Below are 16,403 nucleotides of genomic sequence, written 5' to 3'. Positions count from 1 at the left end.
TCCTAGTAACGAAATTATGCAATAATGTTCATTTAAAGTAGCAATGAAATGCTTGAATATGTATAGTAGGTAAATGTCTAATGTTATATGTCTAGTTATGTTGTATTCTCTGCTCTCGTCTTTGTCTCTGTTAGATTCAAATATTCTATTCCTAACAGCAATCCAGATTAATGATATTTTTAATGTCATGAGAGCTATCCGTTGTTCTTATGTTTCTGTTGAACAAGATGGATGGTGTTTCCGCCATCTGATGAAGGATCACCTCATTGTACATTCGTCGCTGGGTGTTCGGTCTGTTTGTTGTCACACAAACCATCTGTCGGGCTTAGGTCGGAAACAATGACAACATTTTGTGAGATTCAACCTTAAACCAAAAATAAATGGCGGATAGAATATTTTTAAATGCATTCTAATTCTTGTTAGTTTTATTTGTTAAATTTGCCCACAGATGTTTGATGGAATTCGGTATTTTTTTCATAACAGTCCAAAACATTTGTCGTGCTTTTTTGGGAATTGTCCTTATCTTCCTTATGAAAATAAACAAAATATATTAAGTTATGGGGTATTGTTTCTCATCTATTTGAAAGTTTTTTTAAATTAATGTGTGTCTTTTTTAAGTTTCTTAAAATCAAATTTATTAATTATTTAAAACTGAACTGAAAATAATAAAAATTATATAGGTTAGGTTTGAAAATATAACTTGACAAATGTAGTTTCTTGTGTTCTTTAACTGAATATTTAATTTTCTCTTATGAATTGTCTAATTCCAGAGTCCTTGAGATGCTGACAGTTAAAAAAACTCCCCATTTTTTATTGAATCAATTTCCCCCCTCCCTATATTTGTGTCCCAGTAACATCGAAATAGCTTCAGCTTTCGGGGATTATCTGCTATTAATCCTCCAAAACCGAAGTTGTACATTGAACTCCAGTCGCCAATTCTAAGGACAAGAGGAACTCACTGTTCCCTTGGCACGTCTCTGCAAACGAGGCATCAGACTATCGGCGGATAGCTTTCTCACACTGTGGGGGACCACATCTGGTTTACATAGACAATTTCCACTTAAATGTTTCGCTGTGAAACTGATGGGGGGCGACACCGTACACCGATCTGCTCTCTACCTGCTGATATTATCTTCAAAAGCGAGCCGCTGTAAGCCGTCCCAATCGACAGTAGTAACTAGTAATTGTATCCTTGCTAATGAGGACAGTCAGTGTCTGGCACAGTAGTTCTGCGTTTCTGGACCGTTTCCAGGTGGCAACACACGGAATTAGTCTATGGTACAGGCTCTCAAACCACATCCAAGCATCAGATGGCGTTTTATTGTAAAATTATGTCTCCACGATGTTTACACCTTAGAATAACCTCGAATTCTGTACGTGTTATAACTTTAAAACTAATGCTGATAGGAAGATGAGTTGGTGCTTCCTTTTTTAATTTTCTGGAATGTACTTGGGCTCGATTCCGGGGGTTTCCAAATTTCAATTTCCTTTAGTTTACAAATAGGCTAGAGAAGAGATTTCAGGTTCTCATGGGTTATCTGGGTTATTACGCGGTGAGGTCTAATAGAAGTTAACATACGTTTCAGAAATGCTTACTGCCTTCATCTTGAGAACTATCTCCCATTTGTGGGATTAAGTAATAGAAAAGATTATAATAGCTGAGGTACAAGGCCGTATAATATACCTATACAGATAGACTTACAAATGTTGTTTTTAAGATAGTGTAATTGCGTCATATTGTGAATATTATATCAATTATTTATTTTAATCCGTCTGATCACAATATAATTTTATTTAAAATTTTTTATAATTAAGATAATAAAATATAATTCATGTTCCTTATCGATTGATCGATAAGGAACATGAATTATATTTTAAAATAGATTAAAATAAATAATAATAAAATAGATTAAAATAAATAATTGAAATGTTGTTTTAAAAATAAGTAACAAGCAATATCAGGTGATACTGTACGAACAAGCCATTTGAAATAATACATTTGTGTAGGCCTAAGCTATAAATGAACCTGGAGTTCAAGGGTTTGTGCACTTTTTGTGACTGAACGAGCCACCAAAACCTCAAACCTGCAAAATAGCCCATTTTATGAAGTGTATTGTAAGAAGTCTCATGTTTCTGTACCATGATAATGAGTGTTCGTATTTATGAAACATCCTGTAAAACGCTAATGAACCGTCCGGTGCATTCCACTGTGTTCAACGCCGTGTAATTCGGACTGACAGTCTTCAGAGGCCGGTGGACGTCTTCATCGCGTATACTCGTCTCAGATTGAACATCGACACGGACATAGAGCAAAAGAGTTGGCTGTGGGATTGCTTAGGTCCTTCTTTTTTCATTTTTTTTAAAAATTTTCTCTCTCCTTAACTGGAACTCTGAAGTATGTAATGAAATTTCTCGGATAAGCTTCATTTTACATCGTATCAGTCCGTTGTAACCTTGGTGTATATATCTTGCCATAGTTTAGGTAACTAATGGAACTCGGGTCTGCGAGATGTTTTCCAGAACGTTCGCTGATACAGACCTAGCAACTTGCGATCTGCATCGGTTGGAAGGCGTTGTATTAAGAATCCCAGTCATCATTGTGACGAGTGTCGAATGAGGGGAAATGTAACAGCGCAGATTCAAAAGCTAGGGACTGATCGCTGGTTACATTATCAGCTTATGTAGTCGACACTCCGCTCATCAGAATATTAATTTCATACGCAATTAAACTAGGTGTAATTGCATAAATAAATGTAGTACAGGAACATTGTGGCACGTAGTTCGAAGCTGAAATTGTCGTTGTTAGTTAATGATAGATTTACACTTTTAAATGCAGAGTTGAATAATAAGTCTCACAAAATGTATATAACGTAAGGAGACTGGCACTTTTATCTCAAACAGATTCTGGAAATGAAACAAAGTTCTGTCTATGTATGATTTGAGGTTTACACAGCGGTGAGTATGAAGATTTCCGTCTTCTGGGTTGTTGCGCTGTGTAGTCTGGTCGATGTTAACCAACGTTTCAGAGGTCATACTGCCTCCATCATCAGGGCGATGAGTATGAAGATTTCTGTCTTCTGGGTTGTTGTGCTGTGTAGTCTGGTCGATGTTAACCAACGTTTCAGAGGTCATACTGCCTCCATCATCAGGGCGATGAGTATGAAGATTTCTGTCTTCTGGGTTGTTGCGCTGTGTAGTCTGGTCGATGTTTACCAACGTTTCAGAGGTCATACTGCCTCCGTCATCAGGGCGATGAATCTTCAATCTATCAAAATGTTTAGCAAGGCGTACGTCGTATCTTTTATTTTTAGGCGATGGGTTTACATCTATCTCCTGTTAAGCTAAGATGTCTATATTTCACATCACTGTCTTTTAAAAAGTGCCATAGTTACGCTCCGGTAATCAAAAAAAAAAGCATTTGGGCGAAACCCTGGACCGCCCTAGTTCGCCTTTAGCCCACAGTCATTGATCACAGTCGGCCTAATAGTGTACTGAATGTAAATTAGATTGGTGGTTCAGTCAGCATATTAGGCTCGTATGTCACTGACGACAGAACGAACATATTGAACACACACGCCACTGATTGCATAACCAGCATATTCAGCAGGTACGCCACTGACTTATAAAGCGGACGACATCTTTCAGTTTGGACTGCAGGTCTCGTTTCATTCGACGACATTCCATCATGAGGGCAATCGCGCAGATGACGGATGCTTAAGATATAGGCTAGATCTAAAAATAAAAAGTAATCTGGTTTTGCGTGATTTTGCAACAGTGAACCTTACTTTGAGAAAATGTCTAAGGTGTGGTTTTGAGGTTGTTGTAAATTAGGTGTTACAGCGTATGAGACTGACGGGGACCAAAACCGAATTCTCCCCACAATATTAGGCTTAGTTCCTTTTAATCGGAATTAACAGAGAAGTTTTGAAAATATTAACATTCGGACGAATAAACACGACTCTCAATCACGCGTTCATTAATATATTTCGTATATAAACCCAACCAAGCAGCACCTGGACTCTAACCTGGGACCTTGAGGTGACTGCTAATTCCCAGCTGCGCTCAGTAGCTGGATGACATCCATGCAGTAATCAAGCTGTCATATCTTTTCTTCCCACATTCTCTGTCATTCACATCTCTTCTTATCCCTGTGACCCTTTTCTTTTCTCCCCCTTCCCCCCCTCGCCATTCATCAACTTGATTCCTTTTAATCTGTATACACCCGCTCCTTTTGAAATTCCACGCATCCGGCGCAAGTGGTTTCAGTCCCGATTGTGCTGTCAGCCTGCTGTTGAGGATGGTTCATTTTGTGTTTATACCACGCGGCATCAGCACCTGTACAGAGGATGTCTTTGTTGTGTCTAACCAGCGCGGAAAATGTTAATGCAAAGAGTCCAACGCTCTGCAAAAGGTACAGTTGCCCGTGTCTGTGTCAGTGTCTCTCTTCGAATATTAGCTAATTAAAAAATAAAGTTTCTATAATTAAGAGTTAACTGCCACGGTGGTCTAGCGGTTAGAACGCTGGCCTTGTAATCCTGGGGTCTCGGGTTCGAATTTATAACTTGTGTTGGGCAAGGCCGTGGTCTAGGCAACACGGAGTTTTCCTCCGTGGCATCCCAACAATTACTCCATTCACACACAGAAGAAGGCAATGGCAAACCACTTCTGGATCATCTGCCAAGAACGTATATGAACAGGTCCCAGTCCGAGAAGAGAAAAGGATGGAAGGATCCTGTTCATATGGACCTGTCGTCAGACAGAACAGTAAATAATAATAAGATGAGGTGGTCTAGCGGTTAGAAGGCTGGCCTTGTAATCCTGGGGTCTCGGGTTCGAATTTATAACTTGTGTTGGGTAAGGCCGTGGTCTAGGCAACACGGAGTTTTCCTCCGTGGCATCCCAACAATTACTCCATTCACACACAGAAGAAGGAGGCAATGGCAAACCACTTCTGGATCATCTGCCAAGAACGTATATGAACAGGTCCCAGTCCGAGAAGAGAAAAGGATGGAAGGATCCTGTTCATATGGACCTGTCGTCAGACAGAACACTAAATAATAATAAGATGAGGTGGTCTAGCGGTTAGAACGCTGGCCTTGTAATCCTGGGGTCTCGGGTTCGAATTTATAACTTGTGTTGGGCAAGGCCGTGGTCTAGGCAACACGGAGTTTTCCTCCGTGGCATCCCAACAATTACTCCATTCACACACAGAAGAAGGCAATGGCAAACCACTTCTGGATCATCTGCCAAGAACGTATATGAACAGGTCCCAGTCCGAGAAGAGAAAAGGATGGAAGGATCCTGTTCATATGGACCTGTCGGCAGACAGAACACTAAATAATAATAAGATGAGGTGGTCTAGCGGTTAGAACGCTGGCCTTGTAATCCTGGGGTCTCGGGTTCGAATTTATAACTTGTGTTGGGCAAGGCCGTGGTCTAGGCAACACGGAGTTTTCCTCCGTGGCATCCCAACAATTACTCCATTCACACACAGAAGAAGGCAATGGCAAACCACTTCTGGATCATCTGCCAAGAACGTATATGAACAGGTCCCAGTCCGAGAAGAGAAAAGGATGGAAGGATCCTGTTCATATGGACCTGTCGGCAGACAGAACACTAAATAATAATAAGATGAGGTGGTCTAGCGGTTAGAACGCTGGCCTTGTAATCCTGGGGTCTCGGGTTCGAATTTATAACTTGTGTTGGGCAAGGCCGTGGTCTAGGCAACACGGAGTTTTCCTCCGTGGCATCCCAACAATTACTCCATTCACACACAGAAGAAGGCAATGGCAAACCACTTCTGGATCATCTGCCAAGAACGTATATGAACAGGTCCCAGTCCGAGAAGAGAAAAGGATGGAAGGATCCTGTTCATATGGACCTGTCGTCAGACAGAACACTAAATAATAATAAGATGAGGTGGTCTAGCGGTTAGAACGCTGGCCTTGTAATCCTGGGGTCTCGGGTTCGAATTTATAACTTGTGTTGGGCAAGGCCGTGGTCTAGGCAACACGGAGTTTTCCTCCGTGGCATCCCAACAATTACTCCATTCACACACAGAAGAAGGCAATGGCAAACCACTTCTGGATCATCTGCCAAGAACGTATATGAACAGGTCCCAGTCCGAGAAGAGAAAAGGATGGAAGGATCCTGTTCATATGGACCTGTCGTCAGACAGAACAGTAAATAATAATAAGATGAGGTGGTCTAGCGGTTAGAAGGCTGGCCTTGTAATCCTGGGGTCTCGGGTTCGAATTTATAACTTGTGTTGGGTAAGGCCGTGGTCTAGGCAACACGGAGTTTTCCTCCGTGGCATCCCAACAATTACTCCATTCACACACAGAAGAAGGAGGCAATGGCAAACCACTTCTGGATCATCTGCCAAGAACGTATATGAACAGGTCCCAGTCCGAGAAGAGAAAAGGATGGAAGGATCCTGTTCATATGGACCTGTCGTCAGACAGAACACTAAATAATAATAAGATGAGGTGGTCTAGCGGTTAGAACGCTGGCCTTGTAATCCTGGGGTCTCGGGTTCGAATTTATAACTTGTGTTGGGCAAGGCCGTGGTCTAGGCAACACGGAGTTTTCCTCCGTGGCATCCCAACAATTACTCCATTCACACACAGAAGAAGGCAATGGCAAACCACTTCTGGATCATCTGCCAAGAACGTATATGAACAGGTCCCAGTCCGAGAAGAGAAAAGGATGGAAGGATCCTGTTCATATGGACCTGTCGGCAGACAGAACACTAAATAATAATAAGATGAGGTGGTCTAGCGGTTAGAACGCTGGCCTTGTAATCCTGGGGTCTCGGGTTCGAATTTATAACTTGTGTTGGGCAAGGCCGTGGTCTAGGCAACACGGAGTTTTCCTCCGTGGCATCCCAACAATTACTCCATTCACACACAGAAGAAGGCAATGGCAAACCACTTCTGGATCATCTGCCAAGAACGTATATGAACAGGTCCCAGTCCGAGAAGAGAAAAGGATGGAAGGATCCTGTTCATATGGACCTGTCGGCAGACAGAACACTAAATAATAATAAGATGAGGTGGTCTAGCGGTTAGAACGCTGGCCTTGTAATCCTGGGGTCTCGGGTTCGAATTTATAACTTGTGTTGGGCAAGGCCGTGGTCTAGGCAACACGGAGTTTTCCTCCGTGGCATCCCAACAATTACTCCATTCACACACAGAAGAAGGCAATGGCAAACCACTTCTGGATCATCTGCCAAGAACGTATATGAACAGGTCCCAGTCCGAGAAGAGAAAAGGATGGAAGGATCCTGTTCATATGGACCTGTCGTCAGACAGAACACTAAATAATAATAAGATGAGGTGGTCTAGCGGTTAGAACGCTGGCCTTGTAATCCTGGGGTCTCGGGTTCGAATTTATAACTTGTGTTGGGCAAGGCCGTGGTCTAGGCAACACGGAGTTTTCCTCCGTGGCATCCCAACAATTACTCCATTCACACACAGAAGAAGGCAATGGCAAACCACTTCTGGATCATCTGCCAAGAACGTATATGAACAGGTCCCAGTCCGAGAAGAGAAAAGGATGGAAGGATCCTGTTCATATGGACCTGTCGGCAGACAGAACACTAAATAATAATAAGATGAGGTGGTCTAGCGGTTAGAACGCTGGCCTTGTAATCCTGGGGTCTCGGGTTCGAATTTATAACTTGTGTTGGGCAAGGCCGTGGTCTAGGCAACACGGAGTTTTCCTCCGTGGCATCCCAACAATTACTCCATTCACACACAGAAGAAGGCAATGGCAAACCACTTCTGGATCATCTGCCAAGAACGTATATGAACAGGTCCCAGTCCGAGAAGAGAAAAGGATGGAAGGATCCTGTTCATATGGACCTGTCGTCAGACAGAACACTAAATAATAATAAGATGAGGTGGTCTAGCGGTTAGATCGCTGGCCTTGTAATCCTGGGGTCTCGGGTTCGAATTTATAACTTGTGTTGGGCAAGGCCGTGGTCTAGGCAACACGGAGTTTTCCTCCGTGGCATCCCAACAATTACTCCATTCACACACAGAAGAAGGCAATGGCAAACCACTTCTGGATCATCTGCCAAGAACGTATATGAACAGGTCCCAGTCCGAGAAGAGAAAAGGATGGAAGGATCCTGTTCATATGGACCTGTCGTCAGACAGAACACTAAATAATAATAAGATGAGGTGGTCTAGCGGTTAGAACGCTGGCCTTGTAATCCTGGGGTCTCGGGTTCGAATTTATAACTTGTGTTGGGCAAGGCCGTGGTCTAGGCAACACGGAGTTTTCCTCCGGGGGCTTCCCAACAATTACTCCATTCACACACAGAAGAAGGCAATGGCAAACCACTTCTGGATCATCTGCCAAGAACGTATATGAACAGGTCCCAGTCCGAGAAGAGAAAAGGATGGAAGGATCCTGTTCATATGGACCTGTCGTCAGACAGAACACTAAATAATAATAAGATGAGGTGGTCTAGCGGTTAGAACGCTGGCCTTGTAATCCTGGGGTCTCGGGTTCGAATTTATAACTTGTGTTGGGCAAGGCCGTGGTCTAGGCAACACGGAGTTTTCCTCCGGGGGCTTCCCAACAATTACTCCATTCACACACAGAAGAAGGCAATGGCAAACCACTTCTGGATCATCTGCCAAGAACGTATATGAACAGGTCCCAGTCCGAGAAGAGAAAAGGATGGAAGGATCATGTTCGTATGGACCTGTCGTCAGACAGAACACTAAATAATAATAAGATGAGGTGGTCTAGCGGTTAGAACGCTGGCCTTGTAATCCTGGGGTCTCGGGTTCGAATTTATAACTTGTGTTGGGCAAGGCCGTGGTCTAGGCAACACGGAGTTTTCCTCCGTGGCATCCCAACAATTACTCCATTCACACACAGAAGAAGGCAATGGCAAACCACTTCTGGATCATCTGCCAAGAACGTATATGAACAGGTCCCAGTCCGAGAAGAGAAAAGGATGGAAGGATCCTGTTCATATGGACCTGTCGGCAGACAGAACACTAAATAATAATAAGATGAGGTGGTCTAGCGGTTAGAACGCTGGCCTTGTAATCCTGGGGTCTCGGGTTCGAATTTATAACTTGTGTTGGGCAAGGCCGTGGTCTAGGCAACACGGAGTTTTCCTCCGTGGCATCCCAACAATTACTCCATTCACACACAGAAGAAGGCAATGGCAAACCACTTCTGGATCATCTGCCAAGAACGTATATGAACAGGTCCCAGTCCGAGAAGAGAAAAGGATGGAAGGATCCTGTTCATATGGACCTGTCGTCAGACAGAACAGTAAATAATAATAAGATGAGGTGGTCTAGCGGTTAGATCGCTGGCCTTGTAATCCTGGGGTCTCGGGTTCGAATTTATAACTTGTGTTGGGCAAGGCCGTGGTCTAGGCAACACGGAGTTTTCCTCCGTGGCATCCCAACAATTACTCCATTCACACACAGAAGAAGGCAATGGCAAACCACTTCTGGATCATCTGCCAAGAACGTATATGAACAGGTCCCAGTCCGAGAAGAGAAAAGGATGGAAGGATCCTGTTCATATGGACCTGTCGTCAGACAGAACACTAAATAATAATAAGATGAGGTGGTCTAGCGGTTAGAACGCTGGCCTTGTAATCCTGGGGTCTCGGGTTCGAATTTATAACTTGTGTTGGGCAAGGCCGTGGTCTAGGCAACACGGAGTTTTCCTCCGGGGGCTTCCCAACAATTACTCCATTCACACACAGAAGAAGGCAATGGCAAACCACTTCTGGATCATCTGCCAAGAACGTATATGAACAGGTCCCAGTCCGAGAAGAGAAAAGGATGGAAGGATCCTGTTCATATGGACCTGTCGTCAGACAGAACACTAAATAATAATAAGATGAGGTGGTCTAGCGGTTAGAACGCTGGCCTTGTAATCCTGGGGTCTCGGGTTCGAATTTATAACTTGTGTTGGGCAAGGCCGTGGTCTAGGCAACACGGAGTTTTCCTCCGGGGGCTTCCCAACAATTACTCCATTCACACACAGAAGAAGGCAATGGCAAACCACTTCTGGATCATCTGCCAAGAACGTATATGAACAGGTCCCAGTCCGAGAAGAGAAAAGGATGGAAGGATCATGTTCGTATGGACCTGTCGTCAGACAGAACACTAAATAAAATAAAAATAATTAAGAGTTTCTAAGCATACAACTGAAGAAGAAGGCATGGTGGGGATTTTGACGGAGGAAATTCTCCAGCTTTCCTGTTATTTGCAGTCAAAATGCAACATTGCCATAATAGTATAGATGAAGAATTGCCTGTGTGCTTTAGAGTGTGTTGTTTATACATCAGGATGGCTGTTTTCTGGGTTGTAGCGCCGTGTAGTCTGGTAGAAGTTTGCCGACATCTCAGAGGTCCTTACTGCCTCCATCGCCTAATGATGAACGCACTTAGCACCTCTGAAACGCCTGTCAGTTTCTACGAGACGACACGGCTCACCTTCTCAGAAGACATCTTCAAATCCACAAGATTCTATGTGTCAGTATTTAAATGTGTTTCCATACTGATGTTCAGCTCTTCACTCAAGTACACGGGAGTCATTGGTATCCACAATGTAATAAAAGTATCACGACAGAACAGAGAAGTTTATGTAAAACAATTTTATTTACTCAGTAATTCTTACGAAATATGACAACACATGCCCTCACACACAGAGGCCGTCGTCACAAGTCCCGGAACACTGGTTACACGCCGTCCCCGCCTTGTACATGCTACTGCTGCCTCCCACGACGTTGCCACCAGGACCGTAGTTACACACGTACAACTTGCCGTAGTAAGTGGAGGAATATGTGTACGCCGTGAAACCGCAGCCAACTTTGTACGTGTCGGCCCACAATACCTGGCTGTAATGCCCAGTACTTGAACTGAACCTAGGAAACAGGGAGTCAGAAATCAGTTAACGCGCTTTTACTAAATCTAATCTGAATGCTTCGAACTAGGCTGAGGTGTGTTTACTCACTGGAAGGGGTTAATACTGTTCTTGCTGAAGTCCGTCACTTCGTTGTACCAGGCCTGCACTGCGGCATTCCAGTCCTGCTGCCCGTTTGGCGTCACACCCCCTGTGCGAGACATGTATATGTTCTGTCCTACGTAGAACCTAGCTGGAATAGAAAACAGGAGACTCGCTGTAGTTTAAGCCAATTACTTTGAGCCTAGTAACTGGGAAACAATGGAAACCGAGTCCCTTTTTGGGTCCAGTTACGTAATAATTATCCCTGTCTATATTAGTTTATTTAGTGTTCTGTCTGACGACAGGTCCATATGAACAGGATCCTTCCATCCTTTTCTCTTCTCGGACTGGGACCTGTTCATATACGTTCTTGGCAGATGATCCAGAAGTGGTTTGCCATTGCCTTCTTCTGTGTGTGAATGGAGTAATTGTTGGGATGCCACGGAGGAAAACTCCGTGTTGCCTAGACCACGGCCTTGCCCAACACAAGTTATAAATTCGAACCCGAGACCCCAGGATTACAAGGCCAGGATTACAGTAACATAACCTACCAACACTCCGGCACGTGTCATGTTGAAAGGTGCACTGGTTCGCCCATCGCTGCGCCACTGTCGCCAGCTCGTCATCCCACGTCTGCAAATCCAAATGTGCACATTTAAAATTTACTTAAACAGACACGACCTGTATCTGAGTCACCTCACTGTCCTAAATTTAAATATTGACGGGTATGCACTACAATTTGAGGCTCTTACTAAGTAATGCACCACCAGACATTAAAATATATAAATATGTGGCCCTGAATATGATACTCACAATCTTACGCATGTTTTGTGCAGCAGGCTGTGGACCAGGGGTTCCCCTCGTCTCCTGTCCCTTGGCCACTTTCCTGCGCAAAGCATTATGGGCGTCAACAATCGTCTGCTTGTCAGTAGCACTTGTTACTCCTGAGTATACCGGTGAGACACAGCTTGCTCCGTAATTCTGCAAAAGGAATTAAGGAGGATTCTTATAGAAAGCGTGTTGCGTGGATCGTCCTCCCTTCTTGAAAGGCTAACATATAATCCTACCAGGGCCTAGTGATATCCTTACCGTCGTGGGATATTTGCAGATGGTGTGGTCACTGCAGACACTGGTATAATTGCATGTGGACTGGCTGCTAACTGCCACAACCAGACTCGCCAGGAGTACAGAACCTAACATCTTGTTTCTGAAACAGATAAGAATATCTCTTACTTCAACAGACTCTCCACGAGGACGTCGAACTGACAGAAATCGCCACTGACACCAGTCGAATGTTCAGCATCGTTAACACCAGAGATTAGTATTGGACACGATCTTGAATAACTTTCTTGCATTAAATATTCGTGTTACGTCCTTAGCTAAAATCCATTTTAATATGACATTAAGATGTTTGACATTGCATATAACATCGGTAATAATACTCTGTTTACATCTAAGTATCGTGTTTAAGCCATAATTATGGCGTTTGTATTATTTTATCTTACTGTCCTCAGAACATTACATGAGCTTTATAATTTATCAAGTTTCTTGTGTGTAATATTCTCTACTGGTGTCAGGACTTGGCGTCGTCCGTCATCCAATGTGAAACACCAGAAGAGTTAAATCATTCACTCTAATATAGATCCAGATATTTTCATGTCTATGTATTTCCTTTGAATAAGATTCTATGTTTCAGATGTACTTATACTACAATAGCTTATAGTTGCACTGATAATTTCTTGTATTAAAATTATTAAAGGTAATTAAGACATTGAAACATAAACGTTGTTAGAAGCCGTGTGAAATTTTATTATACGCACGACCATGTTATAAAATCAAACGTGCTAAATTTTAAATGTATCTATCAGTGTATTTATTCATATTTCAGATGCAACGCGTTGTTCTGCGCTCTCCGCCAATGTTATAGCCTGTCACATTAGCACGTCAAAGTTGCCCTGGACTTATGCAACCTGTGCTGCAATCCGCATGTAAGTGTTACTAGAAAATTGCACTGTACGTAATTCTTGTACGCCGAAATTCTGCCACAAGGATACATAGTTAAACAATTGACTCTGTTGTTAGTTATTACATTTTATATCTGGCTGTGGTAATTAGTATCTAATATTTTGCAGACATAGAAAATAATTGGGATTAATTTTGAGTTAGCAAACTTCTTTCAAACTGTGTCAATTCTGTTACAAACAACGGGACAGAAAATAAGATTTCTGAAAATTAATCGGTGGATACTAGGCCCTTAATGATCTGTAAACTGAACAGTAGCAGATATAGAAGTTGATAATCTGAGGTTTTGAAGTCCTTTCCGAGGTGAAAGCGTTGACGAAGTCTTCAGGGTTTAGACGCCGTACGGTACTGTTGGTGGTTACACACTTTTCGGAGGAATAAATCACCTCCATCTTCAGGGCGACTGTGGAAGGGAAACATTCCTGTCTTGCGTTGGTAACTACCACCAAGACCTCGGCGTCGCATCCCGGAAAACCACAATCGATAGACTTTGAAGATTCTACAGAATCCAGGAAGGAACAAAGAACTCAAATATTCTGACTGAAAGTGCATAACGTAACGGAACTCCTGCGTCTAGCGTCTGGTCGCGTTTAGTGGTTCGGTGATAAATCCGAATGCAGTATTGAGTTGATGATTAGATTCGTCCTTCGGAAACTTTCCAGTTTGGTAAAGATATCTATGTATATTTTCCTACTGAGATGCCATGTTTTTCTAGCTGAAGACAATTTCCTCTTCTGCAGGGCGAGTAAAGCCCCCCCCCCCCGTCCAAATAGTTCTTTATTTAGTGACCGTTCTGTATGAATTGAACTTAATACAGTCCAGACACACTTAATATAAATCGAACGCAAAAGACGTATTAGCACTCGACCCTTTGGTAACCAGATATTACAAAACGGTTGTATCCGCGGTCATGAAGTTGAGGTAATTAAGCACGGCCAATTTTGGCCACACAGTGAAACATTTAACGATATTTCAAAGCTGTTATCCATCCGAGTGTCGCCCTCGCCCACTGTCGCTTATCCACGGTTAGCTAGTGAGTATATTTCCTGAACGGTGCAACCGTCTGTGTTTCTAATTTACTCACCTGCGGATGTGCGACTGTTATCGACAGACAGAGCTTTGAACTTAACTCAACAATCTTCGTGCCTCATTTTATATACATACGAGCTCCACTCTTCCTTTTGTCTTGAAACACTTGTGTTTGTTCTGGGTTGTAATAAACATGCTGGGATCAGGCTTTTATCAGCTCGGAGTCTTCTTCAGCAACAAAGCACAGGTAAATAGCGATGTATGTGGTTGTTTGTCGTAATTCCAAATTTCAGATTCGTTAATTGGATGTTGACACGTTACGCTGAAATTGACACAAACACCGCGCCGAAGACGTGAGCTATAACAAACAGAAAATTGTAAGAATTGAGGTTTTCGCAACGGTGAGTATGAAGATTTCTGTCTTCTGGTTTGTTGCGCTGTGTAGTCTGGTCGATGTTAACCAACGTTTCGGAGGTCATACTGCCTCCGTCATCAGAGTATGAAGATTTCTGTCTTCTGGGTTGTTGCGCTGTGTAGTCTGGTCGATGTTAACCAACGTTTCGGAGGTCATACTGCCTCCGTCATCAGAGTATGAAGATTTCTGTCTTCTGGGTTGTTGCGCTGTGTAGTCTGGTCGATGTTTACCAACGTTTCAGAGGTCATACTGCCTCCATCATCAGAGCGATGAGTATGAAGATTTCTGTCTTCTGGGTTGTTGCGCTGTGTAGTCTGGTCGATGTTAACCAACGTTTCGGAGGTCATACTGCCTCCGTCATCAGAGTATGAAGATTTCTGTCTTCTGGGTTGTTGCGCTGTGTAGTCTGGTCGATGTTAACCAACGTTTCGGAGGTCATACTGCCTCCGTCATCAGAGTATGAAGATTTCTGTCTTCTGGGTTGTTGCGCTGTGTAGTCTGGTCGATGTTAACCAACGTTTCGGAGGTCATACTGCCTCCGTCATCAGAGTATGAAGATTTCTGTCTTCTGGGTTGTTGCGCTGTGTAGTCTGGTCGATGTTAACCAACGTTTCGGAGGTCATACTGCCTCCGTCATCAGAGTATGAAGATTTCTGTCTTCTGGGTTGTTGCGCTGTGTAGTCTGGTCGATGTTTACCAACGTTTCAGAGGTCATACTGCCTCCATCATCAGAGCGATGAGTATGAAGATTTCTGTCTTCTGGGTTGTTGCGCTGTGTAGTCTGGTCGATGTTAACCAACGTTTCGGAGGTCATACTGCCTCCGTCATCAGAGTATGAAGATTTCTGTCTTCTGGGTTGTTGCGCTGTGTAGTCTGGTCGATGTTTACCAACGTTTCAGAGGTCATACTGCCTCCATCATCAGGGCGATGAGTATGAAGATTTCTGTCTTCTGGGTTGTTGCGCTGTGTAGTCTGGTCGATGTTAACCAACGTTTCGGAGGTCATACTGCCTCCGTCATCAGAGTATGAAGATTTCTGTCTTCTGGGTTGTTGCGCTGTGTAGTCTGGTCGATGTTTACCAACGTTTCAGAGGTCATACTGCCTCCATCATCAGAGCGATGAGTATGAAGATTTCCGTCTTCTGGGTTGTTGCGCTGTGTAGTCTGGTCGATGTTAACCAACGTTTCGGAGGTCATACTGCCTCCGTCATCAGAGTATGAAGATTTCTGTCTTCTGGGTTGTTGCGCTGTGTAGTCTGGTCGATGTTTACCAACGTTTCAGAGGTCATACTGCCTCCATCATCAGGGCGATGAGTATGAAGATTTCTGTCTTCTGGGTTGTTGCGCTGTGTAGTCTGGTCGATGTTAACCAACGTTTCGGAGGTCATACTGCCTCCGTCATCAGAGTATGAAGATTTCTGTCTTCTGGGTTGTTGCGCTGTGTAGTCTGGTCGATGTTAACCAACGTTTCGGAGGTCATACTGCCTCCGTCATCAGGGCAATGAGTATGAAGATTTCTGTCTTCTGGGTTGTTGCACCGTGTAGTCTGGTAGATGTTTACTAGCGCAGTATGACCTCTGAGCCGTTGGTAAACATCTACCAGACTACACGGTGCAACAACCCAGAAGACGGAAATCTTCAAACAGAAAATTGATACATTTCCTAGTATGTCATCTATTATCGATATTCCTATACAGAGACTGGTCTGTTTTTTTAATACGTAGTAACATTTAAATTGTTTATTTATCAATTTCTGCATTTATATAGGCCCATATTACACTAAAATTTTATTTTACTCTTGTTATAAGTTTCGTACGGGTTATTCAACATATCTAAAATATTTTATGTCCATCTCGTAGCTAAGTCGATTTTATTTTGTGTTAATATCAATTAAAGTTCTATATTTTAAGAATATAACCCTGACAGAAACTGTGATCTTTGTGTGAA

The 16,403-nt window shown here is 43.2% G+C and overlaps 1 protein-coding gene across 1 annotated transcript; it reads right to left on the bottom strand.

The window, feature by feature from the left end:
* Nucleotides 1-10,626: 10,626 nt before the first annotated feature.
* Nucleotides 10,627-14,204, bottom strand: LOC147874863 (venom allergen 5-like). Its single transcript, XM_087360520.1, has 6 exons — nucleotides 14,098-14,204; nucleotides 12,081-12,198; nucleotides 11,805-11,972; nucleotides 11,543-11,624; nucleotides 11,001-11,142; nucleotides 10,627-10,911 (listed from the first exon to the last, which is right to left on the bottom strand). The coding sequence occupies exons 2-6, from the start codon at nucleotides 12,189-12,191 to the stop codon at nucleotides 10,686-10,688; spliced, it is 729 nt and encodes a 242-aa protein (XP_087216646.1). The 5' UTR covers nucleotides 12,192-12,198; nucleotides 14,098-14,204; the 3' UTR covers nucleotides 10,627-10,685.
* Nucleotides 14,205-16,403: the final 2,199 nt, after the last annotated feature.

Source organism: Zootermopsis nevadensis, unplaced genomic scaffold, assembly GCF_977971745.1.
Source record: "Zootermopsis nevadensis isolate Lab colony 2312 unplaced genomic scaffold, Znev_1.0 Znev_ptg000003l, whole genome shotgun sequence".
Taxonomy (NCBI): Eukaryota; Metazoa; Arthropoda; class Insecta; order Blattodea; family Termopsidae; genus Zootermopsis; species Zootermopsis nevadensis.
Note: the sequence above shows the minus strand (reverse complement) of the source record. Positions and strands in the feature narration are given on the sequence as shown.